Consider the following 16,659-nt stretch of genomic DNA (forward strand, 5'->3'; position numbering starts at 1 on the left):
TGTTTTATTTTATTTAAAAAAAATTCACAACAGTTGTATTTGGATGGAATGAATACCTATAGTGATAATTCAAAGTAATAAAATGATTTTTACAGTGAAAAAGTTCAAATGGAACTGATGGTTCCCAAATTACCCAGAGGTGAGTCCGCTTGGACTTTATTTTTCTAAACCTCTCTAAAAAGGTCACATTTCACTTGTTTTACATCAATCTTGATACAGGGTACTTATTATATGTTATAGTTTGGATTCCTAAAGCTTTTAGTCTACTAGCCCATCATTCAAGGGTAGTTTTCACTATAAGTAATGGGTTTCTTTAGGCGGACATTAGCATTTACATGTTTTTACTGTGTTCCATCTGAATTTACTTTAAAATAAAAACATCTATATTGATTCTGACACTTCTACATCCAACTCACTGATGTAACCTTGCTTTGAGAGAAAAGATTATTAATTTACCCATTTTAGAAGTGAAGATATAGACTTTGTTGTGTTAGTGGCATTTTCGAGCCTGAACCCTGAAAAACAGGCTCAGGGCTTAAGAGGTTAAACTTTTTGATGTTAAACTGAAGTTATTGTACTCGGCCCAAATAATCTACGAAACAAACTATCTAAAGATATATTAGTTATGGATGGCATTAATTTGGCCTCCAGTGAGACTGTAAGGAATCTTGGTGTTATATTTGATCAGGATTTATCCTTTAACGCCCACATAAAATCAATCTCAAGGACCGCCTACTTCCATCTACGCAACATTGCCAAAATTAGGCATATCTTGCCTCAAAACGATGCAGAGAAACTAGTCCATGCATTTGTTACTTCTAGGCTGGATTATTGTAACTCTTTATTATCAGGGTGTACCAAGAAGTCAGTTAAATTGCTTCAGCTGATTCAAAATGCTGCAGCACGTGTACTAACCAGAGTTAGGAAAAGGGACCACATTACTCCTGTTCTGGCTGCCTTACACTGGCTCCCTATAGAACACAGGATATAATTTAAAATTCTTCTTCTCGCCTACAAAGCCCTTAATGGGCAGGCGCCATCTTACCTTAAAGAACTCATTATACCCTACTGTCCTATTAGGGCATTGCGTTCCAAGAATGCACGGTTGTTGGTTGTTCCTAGAGTCTCTAAAAGTACAATGGGAGCCAGAGCCTTTTCTTATCAAGCTCCACATTTGTGGAATCAGCTTCCAGTTTGTGTTCGGGCGGCAGACAGCCTATCCGTTTTTAAGAGTACGCTTAAGACCTTCCTTTTTGATAAAGCTTATAGTGATAAAATAAAATAATCTAATAAGAATGCATTGACGTAGATACGTTGTGCCTCTTCACCTATACATTTTAGTTCTTACTCTTTCACTTAAATCCTAAAAACTTAGATCTTATATTTAAAACTTTATCAAAAACCTTTCCCCTCTCTGACCTCTCGAAGTTCTATTAGAGCAGGGGTGGGGAACCTCCGGCCCCCGGGGGATATACGGCCCGCGAGACCATTTGGTACGGCCCTCGAGGTAATTTATAAACACACGCAAAAAAGAAAAAAATTAAAGAAATCTAGACCGCAAAAAAATTAAAAAAGCGAGTGCCTGTGTTTCCTGGCCAAGGTCAGGGTGCTTGAACACAACACGAGCCTAACGTGTCATCACGTGGTATATGTCTCGTCTGACAGGGGTGTAGCGGTGTAGTGCTGACGGAGAGCACCAGAACACCGCTCCGGCACTTCCAAAAATTGCAGTAGCCTACCCATAAGGAGCCGTACACATGCCGCGTTTTTTGCGTGGCTGTGTCTTTAGTTGAAAGCCCAGTGGCGATCTGTTCATCTGTCATACTGATCATACAGTCAATAACTTTGTTGTTATTAGCATCTGGTTAGCTAGCTATGCTAAAGAATATAAGAAGCTTTTTCTCCAACCAGTGAGGAAAAGGCACATCTTTATATGATCATTATAGTATAAAATACTATATGAAAGTAAAACAAAGTTGTTATTAATAAACAAGAATACAGTTTGAAAGGGGAGTAATTTATAAAATGTCCATAAAGAAAAATAAATCTGCTTACAGTTGTGTTTCATATGGGTGTTGAGAGATGTATCCATAGATCTCCTAATGTTGCTCTCAGTGCACCAGATTGATGCTTTTATCTTCAACATTTAAAAAAAAATCTTCCCGGGGGAGCATGCCCCCCGGACCCCCCTGGAGGTTAGGCCCCCCCCCACTTAAAGCATGTCCACATGGATAGGAAACTAAATACATTTGCACACATCTTGTGTCCATATCTTTCTGTTTTGGTGTTCATGCCACAACCGTGCACGTGCATGCATGCGCGAGTCATGGTGAGATATCTGGATTAAGAGGTTGCCTTTTCTTTGCACAGCATGAAAGAAAGGCCAAATTAATGGGCTGTGATTTTAGTTTTTTTAAGCAGAGGTCAATAATTTGTACGGCCCTCGGAGGATGTTGAAAAAATTGAAATGGCTCTTGAGAGGAAAAAGGTCCCCCACCCCTGTATTAACCCAGCTTCCCCCAAATCTCTTTTTTGTGTCCATATATACGTCGAGGCTAATCCTGTTGCTGTCGTCGTGTGTCCTGGATCCTCTATCCTGAGTACTGGATCTGAGTCCTGGACTTCGAGTCGTGGCTGAACCTGTCTCCGCGGTCCTGCCTGACTCTCATCATATTACTTCCCTGATGGCTCCCACAAGATTGCTGACATCCTCGTGGAGTCATCTTATTATTATAGACACATGCATTTCCAAACATTTGGTCTACCTATGTTGAAAATGTATTATCTTTTCGATTTACACACGAGGGTCAAAGGACAGAGGGTGTCGTATTGTCATACTGATATTCTGTACAAACTGTGAAGACCACTGAGACAAATGTAACATTTGTGATATTGGGCTATATAAATAAACATGGATTGATTGATTGATTGATTGATACTGAACTTATCAGTATATCCTTTTCTTTTGGTATATTGCTATGTTGGACTTGAACGTGATTACATTTGTGTTGAAGCTAGGGTAGGTAACATATGAAATACCAGCAAGAGTAAACTATCCAGCCAAAACCCTTCCAAATGTTGCCAACTCTTTTAAAATAAAAGCAGCAAGCATCACTGACAGGCTGTCTCTTCTGGCCTCCCTCCAAAGCTCCTTCTCATCATTTTCCTTATGGATTGAAACATAATGTAAAGAACATAATAAACTTACCACCTATGTTTTAAAAAGCTTAATAAGCACCGTAACTCTCATGATATCATTTCTCGGTCATAATCGGTTGTTTCCGTGAACGGCCGACTGTTGAGTGACGGCAAATGCTGCGGCTGCAAGGCATTGTGGGGCAGCATTTTCGCTTCTCCTGCCGGTTAGGGAGGTCCAGTGGTTCCTAAGCTAAAGGAGGTTATAAAGGAAGTTTGAAACCTCCTTTCCTATCATTCTCATAATTCTAGAGAATTCGAACGGCACTTATCATGGCTGCCACTGAGGGACTTCCGGGTCATTTCACTCCTTTAGGAAGGTTCCTAAGCTAAATGGACTATTCGACTTCAGCCCAAGCCTTTGAATTAGCATTGAGCGAAAAAATGCTAACTAATGCTAACGCTTTTTTACACAGAACTCACGGTAGAAATGCCCTTATTACTATCTTAACTGCACAAACAAGATATATACGATTTAAAGCTGAGACTCCACAGATTCCACACATGTAATGTCATCACTGTACGACCTCGAATTCCTGGAGCTATCAGCCAGAAAAGAGAAAGTAAACAACATCTGTTTTCAAAAATATTACAATAATTACGTCTTACCTTTTTTGATTTGTGATCAAAAGTTGTGTTCAACGGAATAAAAACGCCGCTCGAGGTTTATCCAATGTCTTTGTGTCACATAGACATTTTTACTGATAATCTATCATCATATTTATGGCAATATACTGGGTATAAAGTTTTGCCGTCCAGGCTTGTACTTTCAGATATGTTTCGTTTGCTTCTCTATTACGTCCGCAATGGTAATGTTTACGTGGATTTGGGAACTACCCATCGAATCTATTGGATGTAATGGTTAAGAAAAAGGTGTAAATCACCCAAATCGACCAATGGGTTCCAGAGATATGGTCCTGCGTAAAGTATAAAGAATGCCAGCCAGCTTAAGTACATTACGCAGCAGACTTTACTTATTGTTTACTACGTAAGGAAGCAGGAATTGCAGGACCCAGAGCGCATGGAGCACAGAGCGGACAGCAGATAACAGATTTGCAGTTTTATTGCTTATAGATTATCAGAACATTTCAAAGGGGACACAGCCACATTGGATATTAACCTATGGATTAACTACATCATCGTTTTTATCGTTTTAATGCCATTGAAGACCAGTTTAGACCAGACAAAGAGGAAGGTGAGCCATGTTAGCCTAGCGCATTAGCGCTAGCGCCACTTGTTTTGATGTACGTTTTTGTTGATAACGTCGCGAGTTTGTATCTTTCAGTGTTGAGGTGGGCACCGTTAGATTTTGTGTCTTTACGATCATAAACAATGTGTTGGATGTGCAGCTAGGATAAGTAATAAGGGAGTTAGGAGTGATTTTCGTTGCAGTAATAGGTTAGCATTTTTCACTCGGGCTAATTCAGAGGCTCACTGTAAGAGGATAACAGAGTAGGTCTATGTTTTATTTTATTTAAAAAAAATTCACAACAGTTGTATTTGGATGGAATGAATACCTATAGTGATAATTCAAAGTAATAAAATGATTTTTACAGTGAAAAAGTTCAAATGGAACTGATGGTTCCCAAATTACCCAGAGGTGAGTCCGCTTGGACTTTATTTTTCTAAACCTCTCTAAAAAGGTCACATTTCACTTGTTTTACATCAATCTTGATACAGGGTACTTATTATATGTTATAGTTTGGATTCCTAAAGCTTTTAGTCTACTAGCCCATCATTCAAGGGTAGTTTTCACTATAAGTAATGGGTTTCTTTAGGCGGACATTAGCATTTACATGTTTTTACTGTGTTCCATCTGAATTTACTTTAAAATAAAAACATCTATATTGATTCTGACACTTCTACATCCAACTCACTGATGTAACCTTGCTTTGAGAGAAAAGATTATTAATTTACCCATTTTAGAAGTGAAGATATAGACTTTGTTGTGTTAGTGGCATTTTCGAGCCTGAACCCTGAAAAACAGGCTCAGGGCTTAAGAGGTTAAACTTTTTGATGTTAAACTGAAGTTATTGTACTCGGCCCAAATAATCTACGAAACAAACTATCTAAAGATATATTAGTTATGGATGGCATTAATTTGGCCTCCAGTGAGACTGTAAGGAATCTTGGTGTTATATTTGATCAGGATTTATCCTTTAACGCCCACATAAAATCAATCTCAAGGACCGCCTACTTCCATCTACGCAACATTGCCAAAATTAGGCATATCTTGCCTCAAAACGATGCAGAGAAACTAGTCCATGCATTTGTTACTTCTAGGCTGGATTATTGTAACTCTTTATTATCAGGGTGTACCAAGAAGTCAGTTAAATTGCTTCAGCTGATTCAAAATGCTGCAGCACGTGTACTAACCAGAGTTAGGAAAAGGGACCACATTACTCCTGTTCTGGCTGCCTTACACTGGCTCCCTATAGAACACAGGATATAATTTAAAATTCTTCTTCTCGCCTACAAAGCCCTTAATGGGCAGGCGCCATCTTACCTTAAAGAACTCATTATACCCTACTGTCCTATTAGGGCATTGCGTTCCAAGAATGCACGGTTGTTGGTTGTTCCTAGAGTCTCTAAAAGTACAATGGGAGCCAGAGCCTTTTCTTATCAAGCTCCACATTTGTGGAATCAGCTTCCAGTTTGTGTTCGGGCGGCAGACAGCCTATCCGTTTTTAAGAGTACGCTTAAGACCTTCCTTTTTGATAAAGCTTATAGTGATAAAATAAAATAATCTAATAAGAATGCATTGACGTAGATACGTTGTGCCTCTTCACCTATACATTTTAGTTCTTACTCTTTCACTTAAATCCTAAAAACTTAGATCTTATATTTAAAACTTTATCAAAAACCTTTCCCCTCTCTGACCTCTCGAAGTTCTATTAGAGCAGGGGTGGGGAACCTCCGGCCCCCGGGGGATATACGGCCCGCGAGACCATTTGGTACGGCCCTCGAGGTAATTTATAAACACACGCAAAAAAGAAAAAAATTAAAGAAATCTAGACCGCAAAAAAATTAAAAAAGCGAGTGCCTGTGTTTCCTGGCCAAGGTCAGGGTGCTTGAACACAACACGAGCCTAACGTGTCATCACGTGGTATATGTCTCGTCTGACAGGGGTGTAGCGGTGTAGTGCTGACGGAGAGCACCAGAACACCGCTCCGGCACTTCCAAAAATTGCAGTAGCCTACCCATAAGGAGCCGTACACATGCCGCGTTTTTTGCGTGGCTGTGTCTTTAGTTGAAAGCCCAGTGGCGATCTGTTCATCTGTCATACTGATCATACAGTCAATAACTTTGTTGTTATTAGCATCTGGTTAGCTAGCTATGCTAAAGAATATAAGAAGCTTTTTCTCCAACCAGTGAGGAAAAGGCACATCTTTATATGATCATTATAGTATAAAATACTATATGAAAGTAAAACAAAGTTGTTATTAATAAACAAGAATACAGTTTGAAAGGGGAGTAATTTGTAAAATGTCCATAAAGAAAAATAAATCTGCTTACAGTTGTGTTTCATATGGGTGTTGAGAGATGTATCCATAGATCTCCTAATGTTGCTCTCAGTGCACCAGATTGATGCTTTTATCTTCAACATTTAAAAAAAAATCTTCCCGGGGGAGCATGCCCCCCGGACCCCCCTGGAGGTTAGGCCCCCCCCCACTTAAAGCATGTCCACATGGATAGGAAACTAAATACATTTGCACACATCTTGTGTCCATATCTTTCTGTTTTGGTGTTCATGCCACAACCGTGCACGTGCATGCATGCGCGAGTCATGGTGAGATATCTGGATTAAGAGGTTGCTTTTTCTTTGCACAGCATGAAAGAAAGGCCAAATTAATGGGCTGTGATTTTAGTTTTTTTAAGCAGAGGTCAATAATTTGTACGGCCCTCGGAGGATGTTGAAAAAATTGAAATGGCTCTTGAGAGGAAAAAGGTCCCCCACCCCTGTATTAACCCAGCTTCCCCCAAATCTCTTTTTTGTGTCCATATATACGTCGAGGCTAATCCTGTTGCTGTCGTCGTGTGTCCTGGATCCTCTATCCTGAGTACTGGATCTGAGTCCTGGACTTCGAGTCGTGGCTGAACCTGTCTCCGCGGTCCTGCCTGACTCTCATCATATTACTTCCCTGATGGCTCCCACAAGATTGCTGACATCCTCGTGGAGTCATCTTATTATTATAGACACATGCATTTCCAAACATTTGGTCTACCTATGTTGAAAATGTATTATCTTTTCGATTTACACACGAGGGTCAAAGGACAGAGGGTGTCGTATTGTCATACTGATATTCTGTACAAACTGTGAAGACCACTGAGACAAATGTAACATTTGTGATATTGGGCTATATAAATAAACATGGATTGATTGATTGATTGATACTGAACTTATCAGTATATCCTTTTCTTTTGGTATATTGCTATGTTGGACTTGAACGTGATTACATTTGTGTTGAAGCTAGGGTAGGTAACATATGAAATACCAGCAAGAGTAAACTATCCAGCCAAAACCCTTCCAAATGTTGCCAACTCTTTTAAAATAAAAGCAGCAAGCATCACTGACAGGCTGTCTCTTCTGGCCTCCCTCCAAAGCTCCTTCTCATCATTTTCCTTATGGATTGAAACATAATGTAAAGAACATAATAAACCAACCTGGCTATTGTTTGTACTCAAAACGGTCAAGCTAGCACATCGTTGAAGCCTACGGGCAGAGTGTGAGCAGGGAGACAGGCAGGTCCGGCTGTCCAATAGCTTTATTCGGGTTGAATACAATTATTGGCCTAGTTACAGTCCTGCAATATTTGAATTCTTTGATTGCTGTCGGGAAGTAAAGAGTATTTTAACAGATAAAACAAAAATAAGTATTATCAATACATAATACACCCAAGGTTTGAACCCTGTGACAACAAATGGGTCCAAGATGTCTGAGAGTGGTTATCTCTTGAATTGCCCCTCAATGAGTTTCTTCATAGGAATTTTGGAGGGTGTTTTTGTTCTTGTTTTATTTCAAAGCATTTCTAATGTCAGCTTGTAGAGCCCTTTGGTTCAATTTAAGATGGAGCTGTACAGATAAACTTGGCTTGATTCGATTTCTAGAGGCGCAACAATTTAAAAGCATTCCGAATTGGGAAATATGACAAAGTAATACATATAGTGGAACAAAAACATGATATTGTGTTACCTCATATATAATCCTCTGCACAAGGTCAAACTCCCCCTCTAAGGAAGCGTCTAGCAGTAGAGCCAGAGGGTTAAACTTCACTCTCAGCCCGTGGCCCGTTCGCTCTGATGACGCTTTCTTTAGGTTGGTTCGCTTCACCTGCAGCACACAGGGAGAACACAAGTGTTGACGGTGCAGAAAATGAATTGCTAAGTGTGCACTAAGTGCTAAACTTGACACATTAGCCTTCACAGAGAACAATTACTTAGGTTTAGGTTATTGGTAAAATAATATACAAAGCAGAAGCTTTATCTTCGATATCAGGTGTAATTACAATCTATGCCTACCTTAGGTTTTGAAGGGGGGGCAGGAGGGGATGTTGAGGGGGAGGAGTGGCCTACAGAGCCGTGTGCAGGACTTGATCCTTTCTTGTTGTTGTTCTGGTCCTCCGGCCTATCAGGTGCAGAGGGCGGGCTGGATCGGGTCGGTGGGGACACGTTTTTGGTCGTTTCTGCTTTTACTGACGTCTCTTTGGGTGTTTCTATGGCAACTGAAGGGGGGGACAAGCGGCGAGAGCCCGAGTTCAGGTTTTGGACCTCCCCCTCGGCGGTTGCCGTATTCGCGTGCTTGTCTCCAGGTTCTACATTCCCATTGGATGAATGGATGTTGTCCACTTCACCCAAAGTGCAGTCAGGCTGGTAGAAGGTATTACCTGCAATTAAGATCAAGAAACAACTGACCATCAAAATCATTAGGATCACTGAGAAACATTACACAGACCAACTGAATCCAACTGGCCAAAAGGTGTTACGTGTTACAGTACATTTTCGTAGTGGCCAAACGGATGTACTACAACTTCTGTTTCAGTCACCTGGTGCCTTTGGGCCCAACAAGTCATTAGCTTGGTGAGCAATGCGCTAACAGTTGAATCCAGAGTTATTATTCCCTCTCTGTTCTTTCCACTGAGCTGAAACCAGTCGTGACAGAGCCAAATGGAGGCAGGGCTTAAAGAAAATGCAAGTGAGCAGGGCCCAGATCCCCTGGTAATTAGCGTCTTTCTGTACTCGAGTGAATAAACAAGGCCCCGCCCTCCAGCGCTGTATCCAGTTTCATTGAGGCAAGGCAAGGCAATTGTATTTATATAGCACTTTTCAGCACGTGGCAATTCAAAGTGCATTACAGATTAAAAGCAAAAGACATTTAAGAACAAATACAGCATAAATACATTATTAAAAAGGCATTTAAAAACAGGCATAAAAAGCAAAGATAATGAAATAAAATAAATAAATAAACACAGCAGGTACAGAATACATGACTAAAAAGGCATACCGTAGTGTGAGTATGGGCAGCTCAATTAAAAGCAGCGGCAAATAGGTGCGTTATACCTAATAACTGTTGTAATGTGACTGTTAAAATTCAGGTCTGAGTCCATCACTACACCCAGAGGAGTTACTTTGTGAGGGAAGGCCATATTATCCAATCAGGTTTTTACCTGAGCCTCCTTCCATGCCTCCTGCCAACGTGTTGAACCTGCAATAGACAACACAAAATCAGTTTTAATAAGGGTGCTGCAACCTTGATTCATCGTCAGAGTAACTGTTTCATATCAGTTTCATTAAAGAAAATAGTTTTCACCATTCCATTAAAGAATTAGAGCTAATAGATTAATATTACATATCCTCCATCACTCATGTTTTGCTTTGATTGATCAAATCCTTCTAAACATATGCTACCTGTTTTTCTTCTGTTCTCCTAAATGTGTGGTCTTAACCGTAAGAGAATATCCAGGATTCTATGTCCATAAATGCACCACCTTAATATTGATTTTTGTCACTGAATCTGACCCCTTCCCCTGCCCAATGTAATACACCTTTGTAAGAGCACAGACCTCTGGTATAGTAGTTTTTGGATGTTTGGCCCCTGGGGACCCTCAGGCTCAGTGATGGAGCTGCGTTTCTTCAGGGGCCGCGGGGCATTGCTAAGGCGTCGTCGCAGAACCTCCAGGTCAGCATCGCTCTGGTAACGCAGCTGGGAGTGGGCTGTAGAGGGCAAAGCATTATGGGATTATGTATTCTATGTTGTGTTCACAACTACAAGTTTCTTATTCTCGAATTTGTTTATTTTCATGTTCATATCAATCTGCTACAGAAATCTTAAAACTTCACTTAATTGGAGGTCTTTTTGTTCAAATTTAGAACAAAACATTTTTTTTCCAAGGAAATAATCGCAAGAGAAATAAACCCTTCAATTAATGATAAAGAAAGTAGTGTTGCATTTTCACCCCTTACCCCTTATTTGCATTAAGGTTTTCACAGATGTCTACTGGGTGTACACTGCAATACCAATCATATCACATGGAACCACAGCATGGCAGCACAATGATCAGCGCCATTTACTCTCTGGAACTTACCGACTGGGGTGAGCTTTGTGGGGCTGAGGGGGCGAGGGATGTTGTCCACAGTGGGTTGGGGGAGGATTTGCCCATCAGTACTCTCTCTTCCTTTCCCTCCTTCTTTATCTGTTACATCCTCTCCTCCTGCTTTGACTCCTCCTCCTCCCTGGAGGAAAGGGACAGGGGACGGATTGGTGGAGGAGGTGGGGAGGATAGGTTTGCCGTAGACTGTGGAGAGAAAAGAAAAATGAGGTAGTTGTTAGATGCATTTTTCATTCTGGACATTGAATCAACATAGGTGGAGGAATGAATCCTAAAACCTGGAAACGAGTTAGCATTTTAGCACTTCGTAGTCAACGTGTTTTACTATGTGTTTGTAAGATGCGTGAAATAAGATCTGTGGTTAACAAAAGAGTTTTGCTCAACATTGTTAAATAACAACTTGGCCTACTAATCGTCATCACACCAAACGTTAGCCGCCTTTAGCTTAGCTTTGGTGATGCGCAGCCATGTGACTGATGTCGTTTCTTTAAAGCCTAACTTTAGCTCTTTATTCCTCACGATTGCATTTTGGTTAAACAAATCACAAAGAGATGTTCAAATATGGAGATTATCCTGCTGAACAAAACGTTAAGTATCTTATTCTTTAACAACATATCAAATATCCAATGCAAAAATCCCATTGCTTATTGTTGTGGAAACCATGGCGATGCTAACTTCATGGTCGGCCTACAAAAATACATTATCAGAACACCACTCTATTTAAATAACATTATATTTATTTGCAGTACAATGTGTACAAACCATTTGTTTGCCTTAGCAAACATGTAGGGACTTGGCTTGGTAACCAGAGGTTCATCGTTTCAATTTCCTGGTATGGCCAAGTACGGAGTGTGGACAGGTGCTTTGAGAGGTGCCAGTTCACCTCTCCGTACCCCATACTGCTTCCTGGGCGCTGTGTATATCTGCTCCTAATACTAGGGTGGGTTAATGCTGAGGCGAGATTTAACTGTGTGTGCGGTGCTGTGTACATGTGTGACGATTAAACAGGGATACAATGAATCTGCTGTTTAATGACCTGCTTTGACAGTAGTCCTGTTGCTCAGAGACCCATAGTTCTTGGCCTGCGGCTGCTGGAGGTACATGCTGTAAATGGAGCTGCTGTTCATGGTGGCGGGGCCCTTCCTCGGAGACTGGGGCCTGGAGGGATGGTCCGGGACGTACGGACGAATGGCCACCGCTGGAGGGGGATCTGTTCGCTCTGTTTGTGGCTGGGAGGCGGAGCCTGACAGTATCCACAGAGAAGAGAAAATATTACACTTACACTTGTCATTAGTGGAGGGAAGCATTTGTTTAACCTTTAGACTTTTCTTGCTCAACATTTGACCAAACTAAGACATTGTAGTCCCTATTAGTCACTTAAACATTGTGAAATATCATCCAGGTTGAAAAGTTGTCCTTTAAGTAACTCTAAAGTACCTTGGCTTGAGTTTGGAGGGACGGAGATCCGTTGCTGTATTTGTTGTGAGGAGGAAGACGATGAAGAGGAGATTGAGGAGGCATTTGCAGCGCTGGATCGGGGCCAGCCCAGTGTCCCGGGGGCCGAGCGGGGCAGGGAGCTGGAGGGGCAGTGATGCCCCGCCGCCTGGTGGCTGGCACTTGGGTAAGTGCCATAACCAGAGGGAAGCTGGGGAGAGGGAGACGTGGAAATAAAGGACTATTTTCATGATAACTGTCACTATTATCTCCCCATGTCTTTTGCAGAAATTACCTGTTCTGGACTGTTGCTCCTCCAATCTGACACACTCTTACTCATGCTTGGCCATGATGCTTCATTAGCTAAACAGAGAGAGGAACATTTTAGATAAGGGACCAAGTTAAAACAAGAAAGGCAATTAAGGAGAGGAAAACATTTCAGATTAATATAAAAAATATAATAAAAAGGATATTTCAATTGAAAATATTATAGAAAAACTGCCACTAAACTTTGAACAATCATTATGTAGATTCTGTAAGAAACAGGAACCCCAGTTTCATTTTTTTTTTAATTGTCCATATGTTCCAAGCAAGTGGACCAATATCCAAAATGGTCTAAAACCGCTTGATTGATTGATTTTAAATGTTTTTTTGTTCTGGGTTCTGGATGAAAATAGTCCACAGGCAATAAACACAATTATTCTATTGGATATAGTATGTATTTTTAAAGCTCAAACAAGGAGTTATCTGACTTGATGTTTCTATAAAAATACATGACAAAGGTCATTCTTCTTGGAAAGAAATACTACAACAAACCATCTCAAGGTGGGTAAACACAACATGAAATGGGATCAAATGAGCTCGAACAAAGAGTACGGTTATATGGAAAAGTAAATGTGCTCTGCATTCCATGTGGGAATTTTATCATTTGTTTATTTTTGTGTGTGAGCTGATATTATCATCTCATTATACGGTGCTGGCCTTTATGTGTATCTCTTGCTTCAGAGGAAAAAGAGGATACAGAGATACAAACAGGGAGACAAATGTCAAAGAACAACAACATACAACAATTTCCCCACGGGGATTAATAAAGTGTATATCAATCAATCAATCAATCAATCAATCAATCAATCAATCAATCAATCAATCAATCAATCAATCATACCATAAAGACAGTTAAAGTAGGTCAAAGGTGGCACAGAGTTAGAGTCACAGCAACGTTAATATGAATGAAATGAGATCATATATGGAGGAACAGAATAAAAGAAGGAAAGCTAAATGGACGCTAAAGAGTATTTTACAGTCACTGCTATTTACAGTAATCCCTCCCATACAAATGACACAAATAAAACAATATTATTATGCTAAGATGTCATTTATTCCAAGAACAACATAAAACGTTCCAGCTGTCATGCTCCATTATCTAGTACAACATAACAATTATGATATATTTGAAACAGATGCAATTGTCTCAACATAGCAAAGAGGCTAGAAAGTTAAGCTAGTGTTAAATCACCTAACTTCTTTTTTTTGTTTGACCTCACTTACGTACTTATAAACTGAAACCTAGCTAAAATAAAGCAGCCTTTATTAGGACTGATAATATTATTGTTCTGAATCTTTTGGCAGCCTAAATGATTAATATCACAATTTGTCTGTGTCTGTGAGCATGCTAAAACATATTAAAGACTTCAACCATGCAAGCTGCCCTCAGAGACATTAGCCTACTTTGGCACAGCTGTGCTCTGAGCTAAATGCTAACGTTAGCATGTTAAATTGCTGCATTGACAATGATAACATGCTGATGGAGAGCAGTTTATGTTAAACAGGGTCACTACCATAGTTTAGCATAATCACATGCTAACATGTGTTAGTTGTTACCTAACCCAAACTGCAACTGTGCCTAATGGATATGTCTTCATGTATGAAGGTATTTAGTCATAAACAAAAGTATTAGTCGAATTCAAATGTTCACCATTGTGCGATTGCCTAATATTATAACTTTACAGTCTATTTTGTAACTAATGGAAGCAGCATTCTCACTTTACATGTAGTCCTAAGTCATTTAAACACAACAACATAAGACAATATTGTCCAGGCTGTTACCCTCTTAAGCCCCAAGCCTGTTTTTCAGGTTTCAGGCTCGAAAATGACATTCCCAGAACAAATGACCATATCTTCCCTTCTAAAAGGGTTAAATTAATAATCTTTTTTCTCAAAGTAATGATAAACCTGTGAGTTGGATGTAGAAAAGTCAGAATCAATATAGATGTTTTTTATTTTAAAGAAAATCCAGATTGAACATGGTAAAAAACTGTAAATTATAGTGTCCGTCCAAAAAATATGTTGTACTTATAGTGAAAACTAACCTTGGATGATGAGTTAGTAGACTAAAAGCTTTAGGAATCCAAAGTACGACATATAATAAGTACCCTGTATCAAGATTGATGCAAAACAAGTGATATTTGACCTTTACAGACAGATATTTAGCAAAAAAAACCTGGGGCCATTTGGGTGGATTTTCCTTATCTCTGGCCCCCCTTCTTCGATTTTGACATGTGACATCTCTTTCTGACCGTTAGAGCCAATAGAATCGAAGGGAAATCGTTCCGCACACACTCATGTTAAAAAAAGGTTGTCTCTTCACGCATTCAATCTTGCTACAGAGCGTAGGAATGGCCTGCTCTACTATTTGAAAACGGAATTGCAGTTGTATTGCTTATAGATTATCAGAACATTTCCAAGGGGACACAGCCACATTGGATATTAACCTATGGACTAACTACAGCATCGTTGTTATCGTTTTAATGCCATTGAAGACCAGTTTTGACCAGACAAAACCAAGGTAAGCCATGTTAGCATTGTAGGCTACCTAGCGCCACATGTTTTGATGTACGTTTTTGTTGATAACGTCACGAGTTTGTATCTTTCAGTGTTGAGGTGGGCACCGTTAGATTCTGTGTCTTTACGATCATAAACGATGTGTTGGACGTGCAGCTAGGATAAGTAATAAGGGAGCTAGGAGTGATTTTCGGTGCAGGTTAGCATTTTTCGCTCGAGGCTAATTCAGAGGCTCACTGTTAGCATTGTGTGTTTTTTTTAAAAAGAAAAATGAAAAAGATCAGTTAAATGAGTTTTTCCCCGTTATATGGATATAAAATATTCATAGCTTATTAAATATTAAGGTTCCTTAGACGTTGTTTCCTGCAAATGACGCGATTTCGGCCCCGTAACCGGGTCCGTGGGGCTTAAGAGGTTTTAAGTTACTCTTTTTTTAACAATACAGTGTACAGCCATAGTAGCAGCTCTGACTGTAGCTTAATTTGGCATAATGGTGCCTTAAACATGTTTAGCATCATAGATCAGCATGCTAATATTTGCTAGAAAACTGCAGCTGAGGCTAACAAAACTATTGGACTAATCTGAATTTTCACCTGACTACAGCGATGGAAAAGTCATCAAAGTCATTAAAGAGCCTGTGACAGCATCCCAACAACTGTTGTGCTATTAAATATTGGGCTACTAGTCATCTCGAACCGTCAGTTTAAAAAAGAAGGTGCGATACCGTTCCGATACATATCAATAATTTCGAACATTGCGGGGAAATTCCTTCGACTCATTTTGAAGTTTTGGGGGAAGCCGGAAGTGACGTCAATGCGGGAACGTTAATAACGTTTTAATGAAGTTGACTACAGTATATTCATATGTGTCAGTGCTTTCATGTCAATTCGGCGAACATAAACATAAATGATCGTGGTGAAGATGATGATTAAATTAGGATTACAAATCGGTAGTGAGAGCTACTGAATTTCCTCCAAAACAAATCGATTATTTTTGTAGTTGTAAACTCAAGTGGATGAAACTACATTTATTAGTGCTTTCATGTCAATTCGGCAAACATATGATACATTAAATGATCGTGAAGATGATGTTTAAAAATCGTTTGTTTGAGCCGGTATGCATTTCCTGATGAGAAAACAAACCGATGCTTTTTGTAGTTGTAGTACACCAACATGGATTAAACGTGTGTTTTTTTTACCACAATGTTGGGGAAATTAATGGATAAAATGCACGGATTATGATTATTATTATTATTCCCACTCCGATCGGAACACTAGGTCCACCGTTTCCCCGCAGCAAGGCTCCCCCCGTTGACAGTTTACGTGGGCTGGGTGCAGTGGCGGACTGGCCATCGGGACGAATCCCGATGGGCCGGTACCGAAGTGGGCCGGTCGGATAAGTCACTAGCACATCCCCCTCAGGTTTGGGAAGGCTAAATAACTTTTTTTACCTGACGCTGCTCGCCTCCGGCGTCTATAGAAAAGAGATCAACTCAGTGTGCGGAGTTTAAATCTCTCAAGTCATATTACAGGATAAAGGAAATACAGTTTAAACTGCCGTATGCAGAGAAGACGCCGACGTG

The 16,659-nt window shown here is 40.1% G+C and overlaps 1 protein-coding gene across 8 annotated transcripts in view; it reads right to left on the reverse strand.

Annotated features, from left to right (window-relative positions):
- Positions 1 to 16,659, reverse strand: part of LOC117467646 (apoptosis-stimulating of p53 protein 1-like) — a 132,600-nt gene that overhangs the window by 16,677 nt on the left and 99,264 nt on the right. For all 8 annotated transcript variants that reach the window (XM_034111423.2, XM_034111421.2, XM_034111426.2 and 5 more), the window contains 8 exons: positions 12,532 to 12,599; positions 12,240 to 12,447; positions 11,839 to 12,045; positions 10,779 to 10,988; positions 10,257 to 10,407; positions 9,861 to 9,898; positions 8,716 to 9,080; positions 8,390 to 8,527 (listed from right to left, as the gene is read on the reverse strand). In XM_034111423.2, coding sequence (XP_033967314.1) covers positions 8,390 to 8,527; positions 8,716 to 9,080; positions 9,861 to 9,898; positions 10,257 to 10,407; positions 10,779 to 10,988; positions 11,839 to 12,045; positions 12,240 to 12,447; positions 12,532 to 12,599 — 1,385 coding nt within the window. The remainder of the gene's footprint in view (positions 1 to 8,389; positions 8,528 to 8,715; positions 9,081 to 9,860; positions 9,899 to 10,256; positions 10,408 to 10,778; positions 10,989 to 11,838; positions 12,046 to 12,239; positions 12,448 to 12,531; positions 12,600 to 16,659) is intronic.

Source organism: Pseudochaenichthys georgianus, chromosome 22 (genome assembly GCF_902827115.2).
Source record: "Pseudochaenichthys georgianus chromosome 22, fPseGeo1.2, whole genome shotgun sequence".
Classification (NCBI taxonomy): domain Eukaryota; kingdom Metazoa; phylum Chordata; class Actinopteri; order Perciformes; family Channichthyidae; genus Pseudochaenichthys; species Pseudochaenichthys georgianus.